The following is a 22,748-nucleotide window of genomic DNA, read 5'->3' on the forward strand; positions in this document are numbered from 1 at the left end:
GTGCCTATGTGTTTACAAAAGTAGGAACCATAACTTTCTGTTCGCTGTTATTGGTAATGCTCAGTGCAGTGCCTGGCATGGAAACAGCACTCAGTATTTATTGGTTTAATGAATAGAGGCAGATACAGCTTTCAGAGTATTTTATTGGACCAAAACAATATATTTCATGGGATGATTCTTAAGTCATCTCAAGTAGTTCCCCTTCAGCTCTTAACAGGCACTCTCAAAATGGATACACCTCCCCCAACCCATCATTTATAGCTTGACAGTCATCCAACAACAACAGCAACGAAAAGTCATCTGGCAAAAAAAGGAGACCAGGGAGGGGTGTGGGTAAGGGAGAGAGTGACATTTTAACACAACACTAAATTTTAAAAGGTTTTATTTATATTTCCCCTTCTCTTTCTCAGATTGTATGAGCATTACAGGACTGGAGAAGGGTTATCACAGCACCTCTTGCAAATTCCAGTTTACAGGAATGAAAAAATACGGGCCAACAAAATACGATCTCGGCTCTCCATAAGCTATTTCTCTATTCTTATTTTCTCTCTTTCCCCCTTCTTAATGTTAGCTACCTTTATCCAGAGAGGGATCATCAAGACTGTTGGCATGCTGGCTGACATGGTGATCTCACCAGCATCCTGTGAAGAACCGTCAAGGATGCTTTTTATCGTTCCAACCATTAACACCACTGAGGTAACAAGACCTAACATCAAGGGGGAAGACAAGTCACCACTCCCCCCTAGTCAGTGATATGTCCCACACTTCCTTGGAAGGCCGGGAACTGTGTTGGAAAAAGCAGACACTGAGTGGGCTTAAGGCTCCTTGTGTATGGAAGGGTCCACTATCCACGCAGACAGCAACAAGGCAGGACACTTGGCACATCAGGGCACTGCTCTAATTTTGACCTTTCATTCAACCTCCCTGTAACTGCTCCAAAAGAACAGAGCTTTGGGTGTGCTTCATTAAAAACACAGTAAAGGCAGTTTAAGAGCCACTGAATTCTTTATGGTCAGTTTAATAAACTCATCATACCACAAAAAAATCACAGTTTATAAGGCCATTTATCACGTGCACTACACAGTAAACAAGACCTTGCCCACAGCTCCCCCAAGTCAGTCACAAGGATGACTGGGAATGTGATACCTCAGACTCAGCAGAGACATTAGAATAAACATTTCCAATAAGGGCTCAAGCTAGCCCCTTCGGTTTCCTCCCTAGAAAAGGCTCAATCTATAGCAAAAGGTGCTTAAAAAACAGAAGTCACTAGAAATGACAAAAGGGGCAACAGCATTTTCTACACATTAAAAGCAAAGGGATCACTGGCCAGTCCTGGCATTTCCTCTGTATGATAAGGGAGGAAGCCAGCCTTCTAACCCAGCTATCTGGGCACATGGCAAATGGCTAGGAGCCTGAACACTGCATTTCATGTGGATAAAGCTGAAGAGAGAATGGACAAGCTTTTCTTTATGTGGAAGGTGTTTTAATTAACTGGCTTAATGGATTAAGAAAACAGCTGCTCAACAGCCAAGAAGAATCCTTTGATTTTCGTAACTCCCTCTTCATAACTCCTTTGGGCTAAGATGATTTTACCTGTGTGAAGTACTCAACAGTTCTTGACCTTCATGAAAGTGGACAGAGGAAAACCACAACTTTCCCATTTTTTCTAACCACATGGGTTATAGCAAGTACAGATTAAAACCTATTCTGGCTTACCTAGAACACCAGGAAAGACACCCTGGGAATTAGGGCACAGCAATTCTTTATACAAGAGAACCAGGAGGGACCTCCCTGGCAGTTCAGTGGTTAAGACGCCGCGCTTCCACTGCAGGGGGCGCGGGTTTGATCCGTGGTCGGGGAACTAGGATCCTACATGCCACGTGGCACAGCCAAAAAAAAAAAAAGAGAGAGAGAGAGAGAACCAGGAGACAGTCAATTGTATTTAACCTTTTCTAGGTGGTTTTGCCACAAATTCATACAAAACAAGAACCCAAATTCTCTTTCTTCACTGCCTATGACATGACTAGAAGTTCTGTGCTGCTGCCCAATCCAGTATGACAAGGGGCCAGAGATCCTCATCAATTTGGAAAGAGGCACATGGGGGAAGAAATAGGGCCTTGGCCTCTGAAAGGGCATCAGGCAAACACGCAGCCCTCAGTAGTTGTGTCGGGTTATTTCTGTTCACCTTCCATGACTACATGAGGAAGAGGGGTGTCTGACCATATGAAATCCTCACCTTATCACAAAAGTTTAAGACAGTGACGAGAAGTTCTTCAAACAAGCAAACAGTACTCTGGGCTCTGGAGACCAGAATGTTTTTTTAAAGGGAAAAAATGTTCCAAAGCAAAGCGAAAAGTTTAGTGCTTCAAAGACCCTGCCCCTGAACATTCTCTTTCAATGCTCTAGAACGTATGCCATATTCTACGGTAAGGCTTTTAAAATAAAGGTGGGAGGAGAATCTGCCACTGCCACTTGATCCATTCTTTGGGTGTGATTTTGATGTCCCCTAGTTATAAACTTCCTGGTTTCTGATGTGATCTGCAGAAAAAGGTGGTATAAACCTGAAATGGATGAAGACAAAGCTAAATAAGAGGGATGAGAAAAAGTAATGAGGATTAGTCACACCTCTATCGACTAACTCTGATGACCAGCCTTGGTAGTAATGGTTAGCTGATGCCTGTTTGAATCCCATCAGATTCTTGAAGTAGGCTGTGTTAAACCATGTACTAAACAATACTTATTTGTCCCAGATTTCTACTCATTCCCAATGACAGTATTTATATACACTTGTGTTTCCCCAAGTGCTTGGTTAAGTAATGATATTTGTGATATGACTGGACCCTAGATTTATATTACAGTTTCAAGAAGAGACAACCAGTGTGTGTAATGTTTTGTCCTCTAGAAAGTAGAGGTCCTAGAGAGATCACAGGAGTTTTCTCTCTTCAAAATAAATCTGTAACTTAACTGCATTTATCCTGAAATAACTGCATAGCAAAGTGATATATATATATATTTAAATGCCCATATTAAGTGACATTTTAAGTTGCATTGACTTCATGCAAGCCAAAATAAAAGACTGGCCATTAAGTTCATTGCTTTAAGTTTGTGACTTCTGCAAACCCTACATCACTAAATGGTAATTTCAGCGCAAAAGCTCTCTGGTTCTAATGGGGTTCTATGGTGAGGACCTAGATGTGCAGCAAAGGTTAGTAATGTATTTTATTTTACAGGACTAATTACTTAGTTACCACAATCTTTTTTACTTCAACTTGTACATGCTAAATGCAGTCCCGGCATCTCTACTTGGTTCTTTTCACTTTTTTCTATTCTTTAAAAAATTAAAATAAAACCTTGGAATATTTCAAGGGCTTAAGGCTCTCAGATGCTGAGAGTGACCAAAGATAACTTAAGACATGAAAACAAAACTTCACAAACAATAGCATTGCTTACGTCCTCCACTACATGTATCTGCACAAAAATACCACAGCTGATGACAATATGCCCAGGAGAATTTGGACTGAAAATTTTTACCAATAAAAGGAGTGATTTCAAAAATAGAGATGTACAAAACTACTTTCACACAATGTTTTTCCATTCTGTTCCCAGTCCTTCCCCTATAATACTAAAAGACAAGCTGATCTTGGGTATAAAAAAAGTCAAAAGTTCTCTTCACTTAAGCTTTGGTCAAAAGAAGAAAGTAAGAACTTTAACATGGTGATTTTCAGATTTGCTCTTTGGTCAAGCAGTATAAAGCTCGCTGAAAGAAATCCCCTTACTTGGTATGAAAACAGAGTCAAAATAGAGGATCCCAGTTTAGCAATAAATAAGTGTTCAGAATTTCTCAGGGAAAAAATAAGGGGTAATGGAAGGAGATGGAGCCCCTAAAAGCCCCAGATGCCAGGTTAGAACTGCATTAGGACATTAAGAATAAAAGAGAAATATCACTCAGAGTGATTTTTTTTTTTGGCGGTACGTGGGCCTCTCACTGTTGTGGCCTCTCCCGTTGCGGAGCACAGGCTCCGGACGCGCAGGCTCAGCGGCCACAGCTCACGGGCCCAGCCGCTCCGCGGCATGTGGGATCCTCCCGGACCAGGGCACGAACCCGCATCCCCTGCATCGGCAGGCGGACTCTCAACCACTGAGTCACCAGGGAAGCCCCAGAGTGATATTTAAATAGGTCATCTTCTAAGAAGGGTAAGTTAATAAACTTTAATCCTTAAATTAGGAACATGACAAATGATTTCTGAGCGGAGATTTACCAACATTCTCCTTTATCAGTTGAAACCCTAATATGGACCCAAACCCAGGCAGAGGCTGTCATGGTTCGGAAAAGTAGAAAGCAGTCAGAAGGAAACCACAGACATTCTACAAGGAGCAGCCACCCCTCTCCCCGCCACCCCCGCCCTCACCGCGCAGGAGGGCGCGTCACTCTGTGGAGCAGCTTTGTACACAGAAGGGTGCGGGGTGAGTCGACTTCGGCACCGAGGTCTGACCAGAGGCGGGTGTGGGTGCTTTTAAAACATTTAAGTGTTTTAAACAGGGGGTGGGAGTGTTAGATTCCAGCTTGGGAAGAACCCAGAAACTGGACATGCCCTCAGATGGTGACCATTACGAAGAAACATTTGATGGTGAAGGAAGATATCATCTGGTGACCAGAACAAAATGGAATAAGACCAAGCCTTGGAGGCTCCTGGCCAGGGAGGGATATACAATGACAGGGAGTTTCAGCAATGTTAGTGTTTACTACTTTTCTTAAATGGCTAAACTTAAGACACATTAAAACGCTTTGGTTGATTACGTGACTGGTTAAACAAGGATTCCAAGGCTGGCAACCTCTGAGACCTGGACTGGAAGTAAGTGGAAGGCACTTGCTCCCCAGGAAGGAGGGCCAGGTGAGTCTCGAGGCTGTAATGTCAGGGCCAGCAGGAGCTTTGGATGGGCCCACATCTGTGAGGCGGCTGGGAGAGGAAAATGGCCTGCGTGGTTAGCCAGAGACAGGGTAGGGTCAGTGTGATTTCACAAGTAGAATAGTTATAAAATAAAACATTTTTTAATGGACAAAAAAGCAAAGTGAGTCACCTCTCTTTTTAAAGGTGATGTAGCAAAGGAAGGATGTGAAGCAGTTTTTCACTATTTACAAAATATCATTTAGAGTGGAGGTGGCCACCGTCAGTAGTTGAGGAAATCTCTTGCACAAGAAGTGTGGTTCCTGCAACTGGACTGGAAAGGCCACACACTCTCCTGGGTGAGGGAGAGTTCCTTTAGGGGAGCACCAAAAGGCTCAGTCTTCTGTTTCTTCATATGTAGTCTCGTCAAAGGGCCTGTCCAATAGAGGTACCGACCGATGACGGGAATATTTCAGGTGCAAGAGGTCCCCGACTTCATCTATCTCCTTTAAAGCCTAAAATATACAAGACAGAGCAGAGGTTAGTCAGAGCCAGGAGGAGGAAGACACATTTGGTGCTTTATTTTTCTAAAAACAATCATGGCAAGATTATCCTGTGGTGGGACCATGTCCAATGCATTTACTCTGAGAAGACTAGAGTCTAGCAATGGAAAGAGCTGCTTTTTGAGCAAGGACATCAGGCTGACCATGAAGAACAGGTTGTGAAGAGCAGGGATGCAGAATAAAGGGTATAATTCATCAAAATAGGACATGCTGGGACTTCCCTGGTGACGCAGTGGTTAAGAATCCGCCTGCCAATGCAGGGGATTGGCAGGGGACAGAGGTTCGAGCCCTGGTCCGGGAAGATCCCACATGCCGTGGAGCAACTAAGCCCGTGTGCCACAACTACTGAGCCTGTGCTCTAGAGTCCGAGAGCCACAAGTACTGAGCTCGTGCGCCACAACTACTGAAGCCCACATGCCTAGAGCTGGTGCTCCACAACAAGGGAAGCCACCACAATGAGAAGCCCGCGCACCGCAACGAAGAGTAGCCCCCGCGTGCCGCAACTAGAGAAAGCCCGCGCACGGCAACGAAGACCCAACGCAGCCATAAATAAATAAATAAATAAATAAATAAATAAATAAATATTTTTTAAAAAGAGAAAGAGCATTTTAATATTTTTAAAAAATATATGACATGCTTGGAAGAAGAAGGAATATGTATCCTGAATTTGCCAGGCTGGCTATAATTTGTCATTTCTCCTTTTACCCTCCAGTACTTGCTCTTTCTGTTATCACACTACCAAAAAAGTGAGAAGTCTGCATTGGGATGCTTCCTAGATGCAAGATGAAGAGAGTCCCCAAAGTGGGCTGCTGTGCAGACTTAGTAAGAAAAAGTGGAAGCCAGCAAGGGAAGAAACAGAGCCAGCATTTAAACTCAGGTTTGATTTAAAACCCCCAAATCCTACCATTGAGAGATTATCTTGTCTTTCCATCAAAACTCTCTCAGTATAACTTTCTTTTCTATAAAACCTGCTCTTTTATTTTTCAAATATGTTTCTTATAAAAATTAAAACACTAAGACAAGTGATGAAAAGTCTCTTCCTGATTGCAATACTAGCCCTACCTGGTAATCTGTGTATGGTTTCTTATATGTACTTAAAAACAAACAAACAAAACCCAACATACATACAGCAAAGTACACAACTCATAGTTCACACAGTTAACTTTCCAAAAAGCAGCACACAGAGAGTCAGAATAGAGAATGATAATATAAGAAAGGGATATATGTTCAGAATTTCTTAGAAAATGTTTAATGGAAGGACAAGGAAATTCCAAGCCCCAGATACCTCTCAGAAAAATCCATGGAAGATAGCAAAAATTTTCGAATCCTAGATTCTAAGGCTTTCTAATAAAAGCACCTGGCTCAGGTCACAGAATGCATTTTCAGGTCATGGCAGCTCTCCAGCCCTGTTATTCACTCCCCAAGCACATGTGGATGTTGCCTAGTGGGTCTAATAGGCCTCAGCTCTGGAGACAATGGCTCTATCTAGGACACCATCTCATTAGACTAAGAAAGGGTAATGTGGGCAGTAGAAGCCCTATTGCCTAAGTCTGACTCTCCAAATTTCCGTCACATCGTATAAATCTTCTGTCCACTCTCATGGTTGTAATCCCATATGAAAATGTACATCTTCTAGTTCAGAAAAGGGAATCAGTTGATTATCAGTAAACAGACACATATACCTGTTCCTAAATTTAACTTTTAAAAAATCAGTGTTTGTAGAGAGGAAAAAGAAACACCAAGAAATAGTATTCCTTATTTATTCTAGCATAAGAAAAAAATACTCTTCACTCCAAATGTGAAAAATATAAAAAGCAAATAAGAGCTGGACTTCAACATGCTATCCGAACAGTGGTACCTTTGAGAAGAGGTTTAATTAAAAGCTCCATATAGAAACAATTTAAGATTGAATTTCAGCTGAGCGAACCCATTAACTGTTTATTCCCCTGACCTCTGATACAGATTTATTAATTTAAAACAATACATGACTTACTAAGATCACAAAGTAAAGGATATTCAGAAGAACATGATATTTTTCATCAATTAAAAAAGAAAATGAATAGAGACAGAAAAAAAGCCACAGTAGCCCAAAGGGATCTAGATAACAAGATTATGACTGATACCACACCAACTATCTCAGACGAATGGGTTTTATTTACATAAAAGGTAAAATTATGCGACTTCCCTGGTAGTCCAGTGGTTAAGACTCTGTGCTTCTAATGCAGGGTGCCCGAGTTCAATCCCTGGACAGGGAACTAGATCCCACATGCCACAACTAAAAGAGCCCACATGCCGCAACTAAACATCCCGCATGCCGCAACGAAGATGCCGTGTGCCGCAACTAAAGACTTGGTGCAGCCAAATAAATAAATAAATAAATATTAAAAAGGAAAAAAAGAGATAAAATTGTAACTAGAAACTGCTGGTCATGATGTGGGGTTACCTGGTTAGATTAGGAATAATGAAGCATTACAAGTACCAACTGTTAACAAATAGTCTACACTTACACTGAACCTCCAGATCACAGGGTAAGATGGGTTCTTAGGGAAAAAACATGTTAATTTAGGGTTGAGTATGGCCCTTGAATAAGAGAATATTCTCGGATACCTGTGCACCCCTGAGCTAATAAGCTTGCTCTTCTTCTTTTAAAAAATAATAGCTTTATTGAGATACAATTCACATGCCAAAAAATTCACCTTTTTAAAAGTTTACAATTCAGTGCTTCTGAGTATATTCACAAAGTTGTCAACTTTCATCACTATCTAATTTTAAAGCATTATCACCTCAAAAAATAAACCCCATACTCATATCCTCATTCCTCCTTTCCTAAGCCCTGACAACCAGCAATCTATTTTCTGACCCAATGACTTTGTTTATTTCAGACATTTCATATAAATGTGGTCTTCTGTGTCTTCTTTCACTTGGCATAATGTTTTCAAGCCTCCTCCATGTTGTAAGGGTACAAATTCATTCGTTTGCATGTGGTTATCCAGCTGTATAGAACCACCAGTTGAAGAGACTATACTTTCCCCATTAACTAGTCTTAGCCCCTTGTTGAAAATCAATTAGCCATAGATGTCTGGGTTTATTTCTTGACTCTTAATTCTATTCCATTGGTCTATAAGTCTATCTTTATGCTAGTACTCCGCTGTTTCAATTACTGTAGCTTTGAAGTAAGTTTTAAAATCAGGAAATTTGAGTCCCCCAACTTCCATTTTCTTTTTCAACATTGTTTTGGCTATCTGGGGCCCCCTGCAATTCCATATGAATTTGATGATCAGCTCTTCTACTTCTTCCAAAAAAAAAGCCATTGTAATTTTGATACGGATTGCAATGGATCTACAGATCTTGCTGTACTCCACATTAACAATACTAAATCTTCCAGCCCATGAACATAGGGTATCTTTCCATTTATTTAAATCTTCTTTCATTTCTTTCAGCAATGTTTCATAGCAATATGCAAGTCTTTCACCTCCCCTGGTTAAATTTATTCCTAGGTAGTATATTCTTTTGAATGCTCTCATAAATGAAATATTAATTTCCTTTTCATGTGTTCACTGCCGGTGTATAGAAATACACTAATTTTTGTGTCTTTTACTCTGCAATTTTGCTGAATATATTTATCAGCTCTAGCAGATTAGTTTTTTGTGTGTGAATTGTATAGCATTTTCTATATACAGAATCATGTCATGGGGCCCATTAATAAATGAAAGTTCATTTTTATCTCATAATTTTCATGTTTACTTCCATAAAAAAATCATAAGACAAAAGTCATAAGACAAAATCATAAGACATAAAAAAATCATAAGACAAATCATAAGGTTTGTTGACTTCAACAAACCTGTGGTTTCAAAAAATGCACTTTATGCTTAAAAAACCTAAATGGGGCTTCCCTGGTGGCGCAGTGGTTGAGAATCCGCCTGCCAATGCAGGAGACGTGGGTTCGAGCCCTGGCCCTGGAGGGTCCCACATGCCGTGGAGCAACTAAGCCCGCGAGCCACAACTACTGAGCCCACATGCCACAACTACTGAAGCCCACGAGCCACACCTACTGAAGCCTGTGTGCCTAGAGCCCATGCTCTGCAACAAGAGAAGCCACTGCAGCGAAGAGTAGTCCCTGCTCACACAACTAGAGAAAGCCCACGCTCAGCAGTGAAGACCCAACGCAGCCAAAAATAAATAAATAAATAAATAAATAAACAAATAAATTAAAAAAAAAAACCTAAATGGAAGGCAAAGTCAAATAATCCTGCAAGTGGATCTTATGAGAAAAATATTAGCACTCTCAACTGGTAAACGCAACAGAAATATAACAAGATATACTGGTTACATCTAAATTATTTCTCTCTTTTTTTAAAAAATTATTTATTTATTTGGCTGGGCCAGGTCTTTAGTTGTGGCATGCAGGATCTTCATTGCAGCATGTGGGCTCTTAGTTGTGGCATGCTGGATCTAGTTCCCTGACCAGGGATTGAACACGGGCCCCCTGAATTGGGAGTGTGGAGTCTTAACTGCTGGACCACCAGGGAAGTCCCTAAATGATTTCTTGAATGTGTACAGTTATCAGGAGTAAAAACTGTTAGTAAACACAGTGAATTACTATAGCCATTGCATTTTAATGACACAGATGTTTTTTAAAAGGTGTGCTGGGCTTCCCTGGTGGTGTAGTGGTTGAGAGTCCGCCTGCCGATGCAGGGAACACGGGTTCGTGCCCCGGTCTGGGAAGATCCCACATGCCGCAGAGCAGCTAGGCCCGTGAGCCATGGCCGCTGAGCCTGCACGTCTGGAGCCTGTGCGCCGCAATGGGAGAGGCCACAACAGTGAGAGGCCCGCGTACCGCAAAAAAAAAAAAAAATAAAATAAAATAAAGAAAAAGAAAAAAAAGGTGTGCTGAAACTCCTAAACACCCAAATAAAGTAGAGTGGAAGAAAAGTTGATATTGCTGGGTTAAAAAATAATCAATGAAGAAATTCACCAGTAAGATTTTTGAGTAAAGGGAAAATCTATTGGAAAAAATCCAAAAGGTGTAATCAAGATAAAAAAGAAGAAAAACAAAGATACAGTATCAATAAACTGAATTCAATTTCAGTGTCAGAAGAAGATTAAGAATATACTCATACTGGTAGGAGTTTTGCTATGAAGAAATAGGGAAGAAAAACCAAAATCTTTAGCAGTTAAGAAAATTAAAATGTCAATTAAACTTTTAAAAACATACATTCATAATATTCTTTAAGATTAGTAGCTCTCCAATGAATTAATATTATGATATTTCTATCAACTAATTTTATGCAAATATGTTCTAGAGCTCTATAAACTCTCAGAAAGTAATACTTATGTAATATAAAGTCTGAAATCTTGAAGATGTTAGAGACAAGATGGTGGAATAGAAGGACTTGAGTTCACCCCCTCTCACGAAAACACCAAAATCACAAGTAACTGCTGAACAACCATTGACAAAAAACACTGGAACCTGCTAAAAAAGATATTCTACATCCAAAGACAAAGAAAAGGCCACAATGAGATGGTAGGCGGGGCGCATTCACGATATAATCAAATCCCATACCCACCGGGTGGGTGACCCACAAACTGGAAAATAATTACATGGTAGAGGTTCTCCCACAAGAATGAGAGTTCTGAGCCCCACATCAGGCATCCCGGCCTGAGGGTCTGGCATCGGAAGGAGGAGCCCCCAGAGCATTTGGCTTTGAAGGCCAGTGGGGCTTGATCACAGGAACTCCACAGGACTGAGGGAAACAGAAACTCCACTCTTGGAAGGCACACACAAGGACACAAGGGAAAAAGCAGTGACTACATAGGAGCCAGGGCCAGACCTACATGTTGGTCTCAGAGGGTCGCTTGGGGAGGTGGGGGGGGGCGGGTGTGGCCCACTGTGGGGACAAGGTTACTGGTGGCAGAAGTACTGGGGAGTACTCATTGGCATGAGCTCTCTGGGAGTCTGCCATTTTGACACCAAGACCTGGCCCTACCCAACAGCCTGTAGGGTCCAGTGCTGGAATGCCTCAGACCAAACAACCAACACAGCGAGAACACAGCCCCAACCATCAGCAGACAGGCTGCCTAAAGTCTTCCTGGGCCCACAGCTGCCTCTAAACACACCCCTTGACATGGCCCTGTCCACCAGAGGGACAAGACCCAGCTCTACCCACCAGTGGGCAGGCACCAGTCCCTCCCACCAGGAGGCCTGCACAAGCCTCTAGACCAGCCTCACCCACCAAGGGGCAGACACCAGAAGGAAGAGGAACTACAACCCTGCAGCCTGTGGAATGGAGACTGCAAACACAGAAAGTGAGACAAAATGAGACGGCAGAGGAATATGTTCCACAGAAGGAACAAGATAAAAACCCCAGAAGAACAACTAAGTCAAGTGGAGATAGGCAATCTACCTGAAAAAGAATGGAGGCACAGACCGAGAAGGTACAAGAAATGTATTACAAAGAGCTAGAAGATATAAAGAACAAACAAACATAGTTGAACAAAACAATAACTGAAATGAAAAATACACTAGGAGGAATCTATAACAGAATAAATGAGGCAGAAGAACGGATAAGTGAGCTGGAAGACAGAATGGTGGAAATCACTGCAGCAGAACAGAATAAAGAAAAAAGAATGAAAAGAAATAAGGACAGTTTCAGAGACCTCTGGAACAACATTAAACATTAGACCAACATTCACATTACAGGGATCCCAGAAGGAGAAGAGGGAGAGATAGGGCCTAAGAAAATATGTGAAGAGATAATAGCTAAAAACTTCCCTAACACGGGGGAAAAAACAGTCACCCAACTGCAGGAAGTGCAGAGTCCCATACAGCATAAAACCAAGGAGGAACATGCTGAGTCACATATTAATCAAACTGACAAAAATTAAAGGCAAAGAGAAAATATTAAAAGCAACAAGGGAAAAGCAACAAATAACATAAAAGGGAATCTCCATAAGGTTATAAGCTGATTTTTTCACCAGAAACTGCAGGGTAGAAGGAAGTGGCACAATGTATTTAAAGTGATGAAAGGGAAAAACCTACAGCCAAGAATACTCTACACAGCTAGGCTCTCATTCAGTTTTGACGGAGAAATCTAAAGCTTTACAGACAAGCAAAAGCTGACAGAATTCAGCACCAACAAACCAGGTTTACGACAATTGCATAAGGAACTTCTCTAGGTTGAAAATAAAAGGCCACAATTAGAAACAAGAAAATTACAAATGGGAAAGCTCACTGGTAAGGGCAAACATACAGTAAAGGTAGGAAATCATCCACACACAAATACGATATCAAAACCAACAATCATGAGGAGAGTACAAATGCAGGATATTGGAAATGCATTTGAAATTAAGAGACCAGCAACTTATAACAATCTTGTATGTAGACAGACTGCTATACCAAAACCTCATGGTAACTGCAAACCAAAAATCTACAATAGGTACACACAAACAAAAAAGAAAGGAATCCAAACACAACACTAAAGATAGTCATCAAATAACAAGAGAACAGAAGAGGAAGGGAAGAAAAAAGACCTGTGAAAACAAATCCAAAACAATTAACATAATGGTAATAAAAACATACATATGGGTAATTACCTTAAATGTAAATGGATTAAATGTTCCCACCAAAAGACACAGACTGGCTGAATGGATACAAAAACAATACTCATATACATGTTGTCTACAAGAGACCCACTTCAGATCTAGGGATGTATACAGAGTGAAAGTGAGGGGATGGAAAAAGGTATTCCATACAAATGGAATTCAAAAGAAAGCTGGAGTAGCAATACTCATATCAGACAAAATAGACTTTAAAGACTGTTACAAGAGACAAAGAAGGACGCTACATAATAATCAAGGGATCAATCCAAGAAGAAGATATAACAATTAGAAATATATATGCACACAACATAGGAGCATCCCAATATATAAGGCAAATGCTAACAGCCATAAAAGGGGAAGTCAACAATAGCACAATGATAGTGGGGGAACTTTAACACCCCACTTACATCAATGAACAGATCATCCAGACAAAAAATCAATAAGGCAACACAGGCCTTAAATGACACATTGGATTTGATGGCCTTAATTGATATTTATAGAGCATTCCACCTGAAAGCAGCAGAATACACATTCTTTTCAGGTGCACATGGATCATTTCTCCAGGATAGATCACATGCTGGACCACAAAGCAAGCCTCAGTAAATTTAAGAAAACTGAAATCAAGGTATCTTTTCCGACCACAATGCTATGAGATTAGAAGTCAATTACAAGAAAAAAAACTGTAAAAAACACAAACAATTGGAGGCTAAACTATATGCTACTAAACAAGCAATGGATCACTGAAGAAATCAAAGAGGAAATCAAAAAATACCTAGAGACAAATGAAAACATGATGATCCAAAACCTATGGGACACAGAAAAAGCAGTTCTAAGAGGGAACTTTATAGCAATACAAGCTTACCTCAGGAAATAAGAAAAATCTCAAAGAAACAACCTAACCTAACACCTAAAGCAACTAGAGAAAGAACAAACAAAACCCTAAGTTAGTAGAAGAAATCATAAAGATCAGAGCAGAAATAAATGAAATACAGACTAAAAAAAACAATAGAAAAGATCAATGAAACTAAAAGCTGGTTCTTTGAAAAGATAAACAAAATTGATAAACCTTTAGACAGACTCATCAAGAAGAAAGGGAGAGGGCTCAAATCAATAAAATTAGAAATGAAAAGGAAGAAGTTACAATTGACACCACAGAAATACAAAGGACCATAAGAGACTACTACAAGCAACTATATGCCAATAAAATGACAACCTAAAATAAATGGACAAATTCCAAAAAGGTACCATCTCCCAAGACTGATTCAGGAAGAAACAGAAAATATGAACCGACCAATCACAAGTACTGAAATTGAAACTGATAGCAGTTAACTAATTTCCAAAACTAATTTCCAATAAACTAATTTCCAAAACACCCAACAGGGACTTCTCTGGTGGTCCAGTGTTGAGACTCCGCACTTCCAATGCAGGGGGTGTGGGTTCGATCCCTGGTCGAGGAACTAGGATCTCACATGCCATGCAGCGTGGCCAAAAAATAAATAAATAAATATAAAAATACTTTGTGTGTGTGTGTGTATAAAAACTCCCAACAAACAGAAGTCCAGGACCAGATGGCTTTGCAGGTGAATTCTATCAAACATTTAGAGAAGAGTTAACACCTATCCTTCTGAAACTATTCCCAAAAATTGCAAAGTAAGGAACACTCCCTAACTCATTCTATAAGGCCACTATCACCCTGATACCAAAACCACACAACAATACCACAATGGAAGAAAATTACAGGCCAGTAACACTGATGAAGATGGTTGCAAAAATCCTCAACAAAATACTAGCAAACTGAATCCAATGATACATTAAAAGGATCATACACCATCCAAGTGAGATTTATCCCAGGGACACAAGAATTTTTCAATGTCCGCAAATCAATCAGTGTGATACACCACATTAACAAATTGAAGAATAAAAACTATATGATCATTTCAATAGATGCAGAATTTTGACAAAATTCAACACCCATTTATGATAAAAACTCTCCAGAAAGTGAGCATAGAGGGAACCTACTTCTGGGAGTTGCCTGGTGGCCTAGTGGTTAGGATTCAGTGCTATCACTGCAGTGGCCTGGGCTTGATCCCTGGTTGGGGAACTGAGATCCCACAAGCCACGTAGTGCAGCCAAAAGAAGAGGGAACCTACCTCAACATAGTAAAGCCCATATATGACAAACCCACAGCTAACATCATACTCAATGGTGAAAAGTTGAAAGCATTTCCTCTAAGATCAGTAACAAGACAATGATGTCCACTCTTGCCACTTTTATTCAACATAGTTTTGGAAGTCCTAGACACAGAAATCAGAGAAGAAAATGAAATAAAACGAATCCAAACTGGAAAAGAAGTAAAACTGTCACTGTTTGCAGATGACATGATACCATACATAGAAAATCCTAAAGATGTTACCAGAAAACTACTAGAGCTCATCAATGTATTTGGTAAAGTTGCAGGATACAAAATTAATACACAGAAATCTGTTGCATTCCTATACACTAACACCAAAAGATCAGAAAGAGAAATTAAGGAAACAATCCCATTTGCCGTCACATCAAAAAGAATAAAATACCTAGGAATAAACCTTCCTACGGAGACAGAAGACCTGTACTCTGAAAACTATGTGATGCTGATGAAAGAAATCAAAGATGACACAGACAGATGGAAAGATAAACCATGTTCTTGGATTGGAAGAATCAATATTGTCAAAATGACTATACTACCCAAGGCAATCTACAGATTCAATGCAATCCCTATCAAATCACCAAGGGCATTTTTTGCAGATCTAGAACAAAAAATCTTAAAATTTATATGGAGACGTAAAAGACTCTGAATAGGCAAAGCAACCCTGAGAAAGAAAAATGGACCTGGAGGAATCAGGCTATACTGACTTCAGACTATACGATAAAAGCTACAGTAATCAAAACAGCATGGTATGGGCACAAAGACAGACTTATAGATCAACGGAACAGGATAGAAAGCCCAGAAATAAACCCACGAACCTATGGTCAATTAATCTGTGACAAAGGAGGCAAGGATATACAATGGAGAAAAGACAATCTCTTCAATAAGTGGTGCTGGGAAAACTGGACAGTTACATGTAAAAGAATGAAATCAGAACATTCTCTAACACCATATACAAAAAACCCCTCAAAATGGATTAAAGACCTAAATGTAAGACCAGATACTATAAAATTCTTAGAGGAAAACATAGGCAGAACACTCTTTGACATAAATCGCAGCAGTATCTTTTTGGATCCACCTCCTAGAGTAATGAAAATAAAAACAAAAATAAACAAGTGGGATCTAATTAAACTTAAAAGCTTCTGCACAGCAAAGGAAACCATAATCAAACAAAGAGACAGGACTTCCCTGGTGGCACAGTGGTTAAGAACCTGCTTGCGAATGCAGGGGACACGGGTTCAATCTCTGGTCTGGGAAGATCCCACATGCGGCGGAGCAACTAAGCCCATGCGCCACAACTACTGAGGCTGCGCTCTAGAACCTGTGAGCCACAACTACCAAGCCCATGTGCCACAACTACTGAAGCCCATGTGACCTAGAGCCTGCGTACCGCAACTACTGAGCCCATGCGCTACAACTACTGAAGCCCACATGCCTAGAGCCCACGCACTGCAACAAGAGAAGCCACGGCAATGAGAAGCCCATGCACTGCAATGAAGAGTAGACCCCAGTCACCGCTAAGTAGAGGCCGCGTGCAGCAATGAAGACCCAACGCAGCCAAATAAATAAATAAATAAACAAACAAACAAAGAGACAGCCCAGAGAATGGGAGAAAATATTTGCAAGTGATGCGACCGACAAAGGATTAATTTCCAAAATATACGAATGGCTCATGCAGCTCAATATCACAAAAACAAACAACCTAATCAAAAAATGGGCAAAGATCTACACAGACAATTCCCCAAAGAAGACATAGAGAGGGCCAAAAAGCACATGAAAAGATGCTTAACATCACTAATTATTAGAGAAAAGCAAATCAAAACTACAGTGAGGTATCACCTCACACCGGTCAGAATGGCCATCATCAAAAAGTCTACTTAACAGGGCTTCCTTGGTGGCGCAGTGGTTAAGAATCCACCTGCCAATGCAAAGGACACAGGTTCGAGCCCTGGTCTGGGAAGATCCCACATGCCACAGAGCAACTAAGCCCATGCACCACAACTACTGAGCCTGTGCTCTAGAGCCTGCGAGCCACACCTACTGAGCCTGCGTGCCACAACTACTGAAGCCCATGCACCTTGAGCCCGTGCTCCACAATGAGAGAAGCCACCGCAACAAGAAGCCCACGTACTGCAACGAAGAGTAGCCCCTGCTTACCACAACTAGAGAAAGCCCGGGCGCATCAATGAAGACCCAATGCAGCCAAAAAAAAAAAAACAGTGGACCAGGCTTGACTAGACATCATGGTACTCTTCACCACTGCACACACTTCAAAAAAAAAAAGTCTACAAAGTCTACAAACAATAAATGCTAGAGAGGGTGTAGAGAAAAGGGAACCCTTCTACACTCTTGGTGGGAATGTAAGCTGGTGCAGCCACTGTGGAAAACAGTATGGAGGTTCCTCAGAAAACTAAAACTAGAACTACCGTATGATCCAGCAGTCCCACTACTGGGTATATATCCAGACAAAACTAAAATTAAAAAAGATGCATGCACCCCTATGTTCCTAGCAGCACTATTTACAATAATCAAGATATGGAAACTACCTAAATGTCCATCAACAGAGGAATGGATAAAGAAGGTGTGGTAATATATACAATGGAACATCACTCAGCCATAAAAAAGAATGAAATAATTTGCAGCAACATGGATGGACCTAGTGATTATCATACTAAGTGAAGTCAGACAGAGAAAGAGAAATATCATATGATAACATTTATATGTGGAATCTAAAGAAATGATACAAATGAACTTATTTACAAAACAGGAATAGACCCACAGACTTAGAGAACGAACTTATGGTTACCAAAGGGGAATGGTGGGGGTGTGGGATAAATTAGGAGTTTGGGATGAACATATACACATGACTAGATATAAAATAGATAACAAGGACCTACTGTACAGCTCAGGGAACTCTACTCACTCCTCTGTAATAACCTATATGGAAAAAGAATCTGAAAAAGAATAGATATATGTATATGTATAAACTGAATCACTGTTGTACACTTGAAACTAACACAACATTGTAAATCAACTATACTCCAATATAAAATAAAAATTTTTTAAAAAATAAAAATAATCAAGATACTGGTGAGAAGACAGACACCTAAGTCAATGAAACAGAACAGACTTTTCAGAAATGAATTTACACAATATATTCAACTGATTTTTGACAAAGTTTCTAAGGAAAACACATGGAGGAATGATAGCCTTTTTTCAAAAAATGATGCTGAATATGAATAATAGCCTAAAAGACCTCTAAAAACTTGATAATATGAAAATAAAAGATAAACAATGAAACTTGGACATAAACTTGTACAGATACTTTATCACAGAAGATACACAGATGGCAACTGAGCACATTAAAAAAAAAAGGTTCAACAACATTTGTGATTAGGGAAATACAATCTAAAGTCATCATGTTATCCAATATACATATTAGAGGGACTAGAATTTAAAAGTTTAATGGATGCAGCTTCAATCCCTGGTCGGGGCACTAAGATCCCACATGCTGCAGGGCGACTAAGCTCAGATGCCACAACTAGAGAGAAGCCTGTGCACCGCAGTGGAGGATCCCGCATGCCGCAACTAAGACCCGACGCGGCCAAAAATAAAATAAATATTTTTAAAAAATTAATAAGCCAATCCTAATTCAGAGAGAAATAAGAAAAACATTAGAAATACTGATATAGATACGAAGGTGTGCTTTACTAAAATATGTGGGATTCCACTGACATGGTGTTCATTGGAAAATCCATATCCAAATCAAAAAGTTAGAAAATAATAGCAAAATAAACCAACAGAAGGATAAGAAAAAATTCAAAAGGGAAAAATACACTAGAAATTCTAAAAAAAAAAATTAAATAAAAAATGCTAAAAAAAGAAGTCTGAAGTCTCAGGTGTGAAATAATAGCATATTAAGAGAATATCAAGAGATGAGAACATATTAAGAGACCATAAATAATTACATTCAGTAATAATTATGAGCTCCTACTATGTGCCTGGCACTGTGGTAGGTCCTGGGGATACAGAATGAGAAAAATAGACTTAGTCCCTCCTAAAGATTTATCTAATGGTAAAGATTGTCATTAAATAATTACAGGTGTAAAGAATTTCCTAGGGGAGAGTCTTAGGATTTCCAGAAATATCTAGCCAAGAGGGTTTGGGAAAACCCTTGAGCAAGTTTCTTTTAAGTGGAGATGTTAAGAATGAGTAGCAGTCAGCCAGGCAAAGGGGAGAGAAAGGTCAAGAGAGAAACTGCCACAGACAGAACAACACACAAGAAAGCTCAGGGGAGAAACAGCTAGAGTAGAAAGAGAATGTAGAGCTGTAGAGATCATAATGAGAGAGAGTGGAACAAGATGAAGCCAGAAAATTCCCTAGAGCCCTGATCATGCAGGGTCTGGTGGGTGATGCTAACAGTTTTGCAATTTTTTTAAAATAGCAATGTATTAAGCAGCATTGTGCACTCCCTCCTCTACTTCACCAGTAAATATCTCAGGTGCTCAGAGAGCATCAGGACCAACAGATGATTAATTTCATCTGATAAACAGGCCTTCTTAGTATAAGGTATATTATATCAAAGTGAAAATGTCTACTTACAGTATCAAGCATTTCTTTGGTATGAGCTGCTGACAGGCAAAACCTGGCTCTGGACTCAATGATTGGGGTAGCAGGAAATCCTACCACAACTACACCGATATTCCGCTTTAGCATCTCCCGTCCAAAGGCCCTGCAGAGGGAAAACAAGAAAAGAAACCAGGAAGAATAATAAATCACACAGTTCAAAGGCCTGAATGATGTAAACTCTTGGGTGATACAGGCACTAGACAGTTCTATGAGGAATTTCTTCTAACTTCTATGAAAGTTAAAATTGACAGTTTACAAAGACTTTTATTCAATCCTAAAGTGGTCTTCTCCCAAATAGTTTCCTTCAGAAAGGTGAAAGAATATTGTTGGCACAGACCAATTTTTAATAGGGCTTGCCTAAAGTAATTTGCAACTGTAGCCTTAAGGTGTCACTGACATGTAACAGTGGTTCAGAGGTTTCAAAATGAACTTGTTTAAAACCTGGTCCTTGCAGGCTTGGCAGTTTAAAAAGTTCTTAAGATTAAGGATGCAAAGGATCTGGACATCTTTCTGCTGGCAGAAAGGCCAAGCACTAGCCTTCCAGACCAGGCATTTTTTGGATCGACTTAAGTGTTGAGCTGCCTTTGTAATTCAGGGTTTCCTTTGGTGTTTGTGAGGCCAGCTCATCCCCAGACTTCAGATGACCACCCAGACCACACAGTTCTTGTTTAACCCCCCATCCCAAGTCAAACTCGTGGCATGTGACCTTACTCTACATCTGTACCTTGCCTAATTAATACAATTCTAACTTTCATGTAAATTTTGTTATTTACTAAATTATGTTATTCTTTGTCCTTTTCTCTTGTTGACCTACCTTATTCCTTTCTGACTTTTCCCTTAGCTGTTTAAAGCATTTGTTTGAGAATAAAAAATTCCACTCACTTTAGTAATAGCACCAGCTTTCCCCACTCCTAGTAACAGTACATCCTCTTCAATGTGTTTCCTTTGTGTCAGGCCAAGTCCTGCATCTTTAGCACATGCTCCCAAACTGTCTAGTGCTTTATTCCAATTCTGCCTTACTCTCTCTAAATCTTAATTATAATGTACATAGTCAGTTTCACCTGTATAGAATAAATTAGACACAGTCCTCTCTAAAGAAAGCGTTCTAGACTAAGTCAATCCTCCAGAACAGGTAACTTTTTGAGTTTATTTATGATGATAATTCCATTTAAAGAAAAATGAGGGAAATCCTACACCTCTGCTTTGGTGTAGGATTCCCTCATTTCCTCCATCTCCTCTGAAGGCCATAATGCCAATTGCCCATATGACTTCCTACTGGAAACTAAACTCCTCTTTTTCCCTCAACGAGCACCCTTTCCCAATATCCCCCATTCACTAACTTTGGAATCACCATACTTCCAGGTTCCCTGATTTAATTTTCCCTCCTATATTCACTTTAATCAACACTTATTGAGTGCAAGGGGCTGAGGTGGGCGCTGGGGATTCAAAGATGCATAGAAATATTTGCTCCTTTAATGAGTTCCATTAAACCTGAGAAATGATCCTTACTCAATTTTATATTTACAATCCAGTCAAAACTCACAAATCTGAAAAGATGTGCCTTTTTTACTGAACCTATACTAAGCAGATGACTCCTTTATTTTATTTTTAAAATAAATTTATTTATTTTTGGCTGTGTTGGGTCTTTTTTGCTGCGCACGGGCTTTCTCTAGTTGCGGCAAGCGGGGGCTACTCTTCGTTGCAGTGTGTGGGCTCTAGGTGTGTGGGCTTCAGCAGTTGTGGCACGCGGGCTCAGCAGTTGTGGCTCGCGGGCTCTAGAGCGCAGGCTCAGTAGTTGTGGCGCACGGGCTTAGTTGCTCCGCGGCATGTGGGATATTCCTGGACCAGGGATCAAACCCGTGTCCCCTGCATTGGCAGGCGGATTCTTAACCACTGCGCCACCAGGGAAGTCTGACTCCTTTATTTTATATCTCTGGTGCAATTTTGCACATAATTATTTTGCAAATAATTAGATTTGTCCACTTCATATCTGCTTTTCATATATATTTTGGTTTCGTTATACATCTGTACTTCTCAAATACATTGAAAGCTATTCCAGGGCAAAGATTTCCATTATACACGCCTTGCACAAGCCAGAGAGGCTGTGTAAAGTGCACATCTGACCTCATGGCTCACTGTTCCCCCTTGGGCACTGTACTTCAGCTCCACTCACCTCCCGCTAGTCTTCCATCAGCTAAGTATGTTCCTGCATTGTGGCCTTTGCACAGAAGCTTCTTCCTCCAAGTGGCTAACTTGCTCAGCTAGTTCAAGCTCAGATGTCATCTTCCCTTACCCCTGAGGCTATTGAGGGTGACCACCCCATTTAATACTGTAACCTGCCCACCCACAGTGCACTCTCAAACCCCATATCCTGCTCTTTTTTTTCCTATAGCCCTTAACACCTTCTAGCATATTACATAATTTCTTTATTTATTACGTTTGTCTGACTCTTGCCCCAGTAGAGCATAAACTCCACAAGGACATGGGTTTTTCTGTGTTTTGTTCACTGATCTATCTCAATCCCCCAGAAGAGTGCATTAAACTCAAATGTTTGTTTAAGGAAAGACTAACAAGTTAACATATTTTACAAATTGGAATCCACTTGTTTAATCTACGGCAGATCTAGCAAACAAAGGTTAACATAATGAGGCCAAGACAATTTTACCTAACAAAATATATAAGCCTGGTCTCACATCATGGTAAACCTTAAGTCTAATAAGAGGGCAATCTGTAATCTGCAAAAAGGTACCCAATTTTGGCTGGCATGTAGAGCATCAGAGGCACCACTGGAGAATCTTCATTTCCATAGATGATGAAGCCCATATTTTTCAGACGTCTCCTGAAATATCTGACGTTTTCAGCTAACTGCTGTATACACTCTTTGCC

At 40.2% G+C, this 22,748-nt stretch overlaps 1 protein-coding gene across 2 annotated transcripts in view; it reads right to left on the reverse strand.

Moving 5' to 3' along the window:
* Positions 1-5,028: 5,028 nt before the first annotated feature.
* The window catches only part of SPTLC2 (serine palmitoyltransferase long chain base subunit 2), a 110,492-nt gene continuing 92,772 nt past the window's right edge, over positions 5,029-22,748 (reverse strand). For both annotated transcript variants that reach the window (XM_049705306.1, XM_033413937.2), the window contains exons 10-12: positions 22,612-22,747; positions 19,836-19,965; positions 5,029-5,401 (exon numbers count right to left, since the gene is read on the reverse strand). In XM_049705306.1, coding sequence (XP_049561263.1) covers positions 5,282-5,401; positions 19,836-19,965; positions 22,612-22,747 — 386 coding nt within the window. In that variant the 3' untranslated portion in view covers positions 5,029-5,281. The remainder of the gene's footprint in view (positions 5,402-19,835; positions 19,966-22,611; position 22,748) is intronic.

This window comes from Orcinus orca, chromosome 2, assembly GCF_937001465.1.
Source record: "Orcinus orca chromosome 2, mOrcOrc1.1, whole genome shotgun sequence".
In the NCBI taxonomy this organism is placed as follows: Eukaryota; Metazoa; Chordata; class Mammalia; order Artiodactyla; family Delphinidae; genus Orcinus; species Orcinus orca.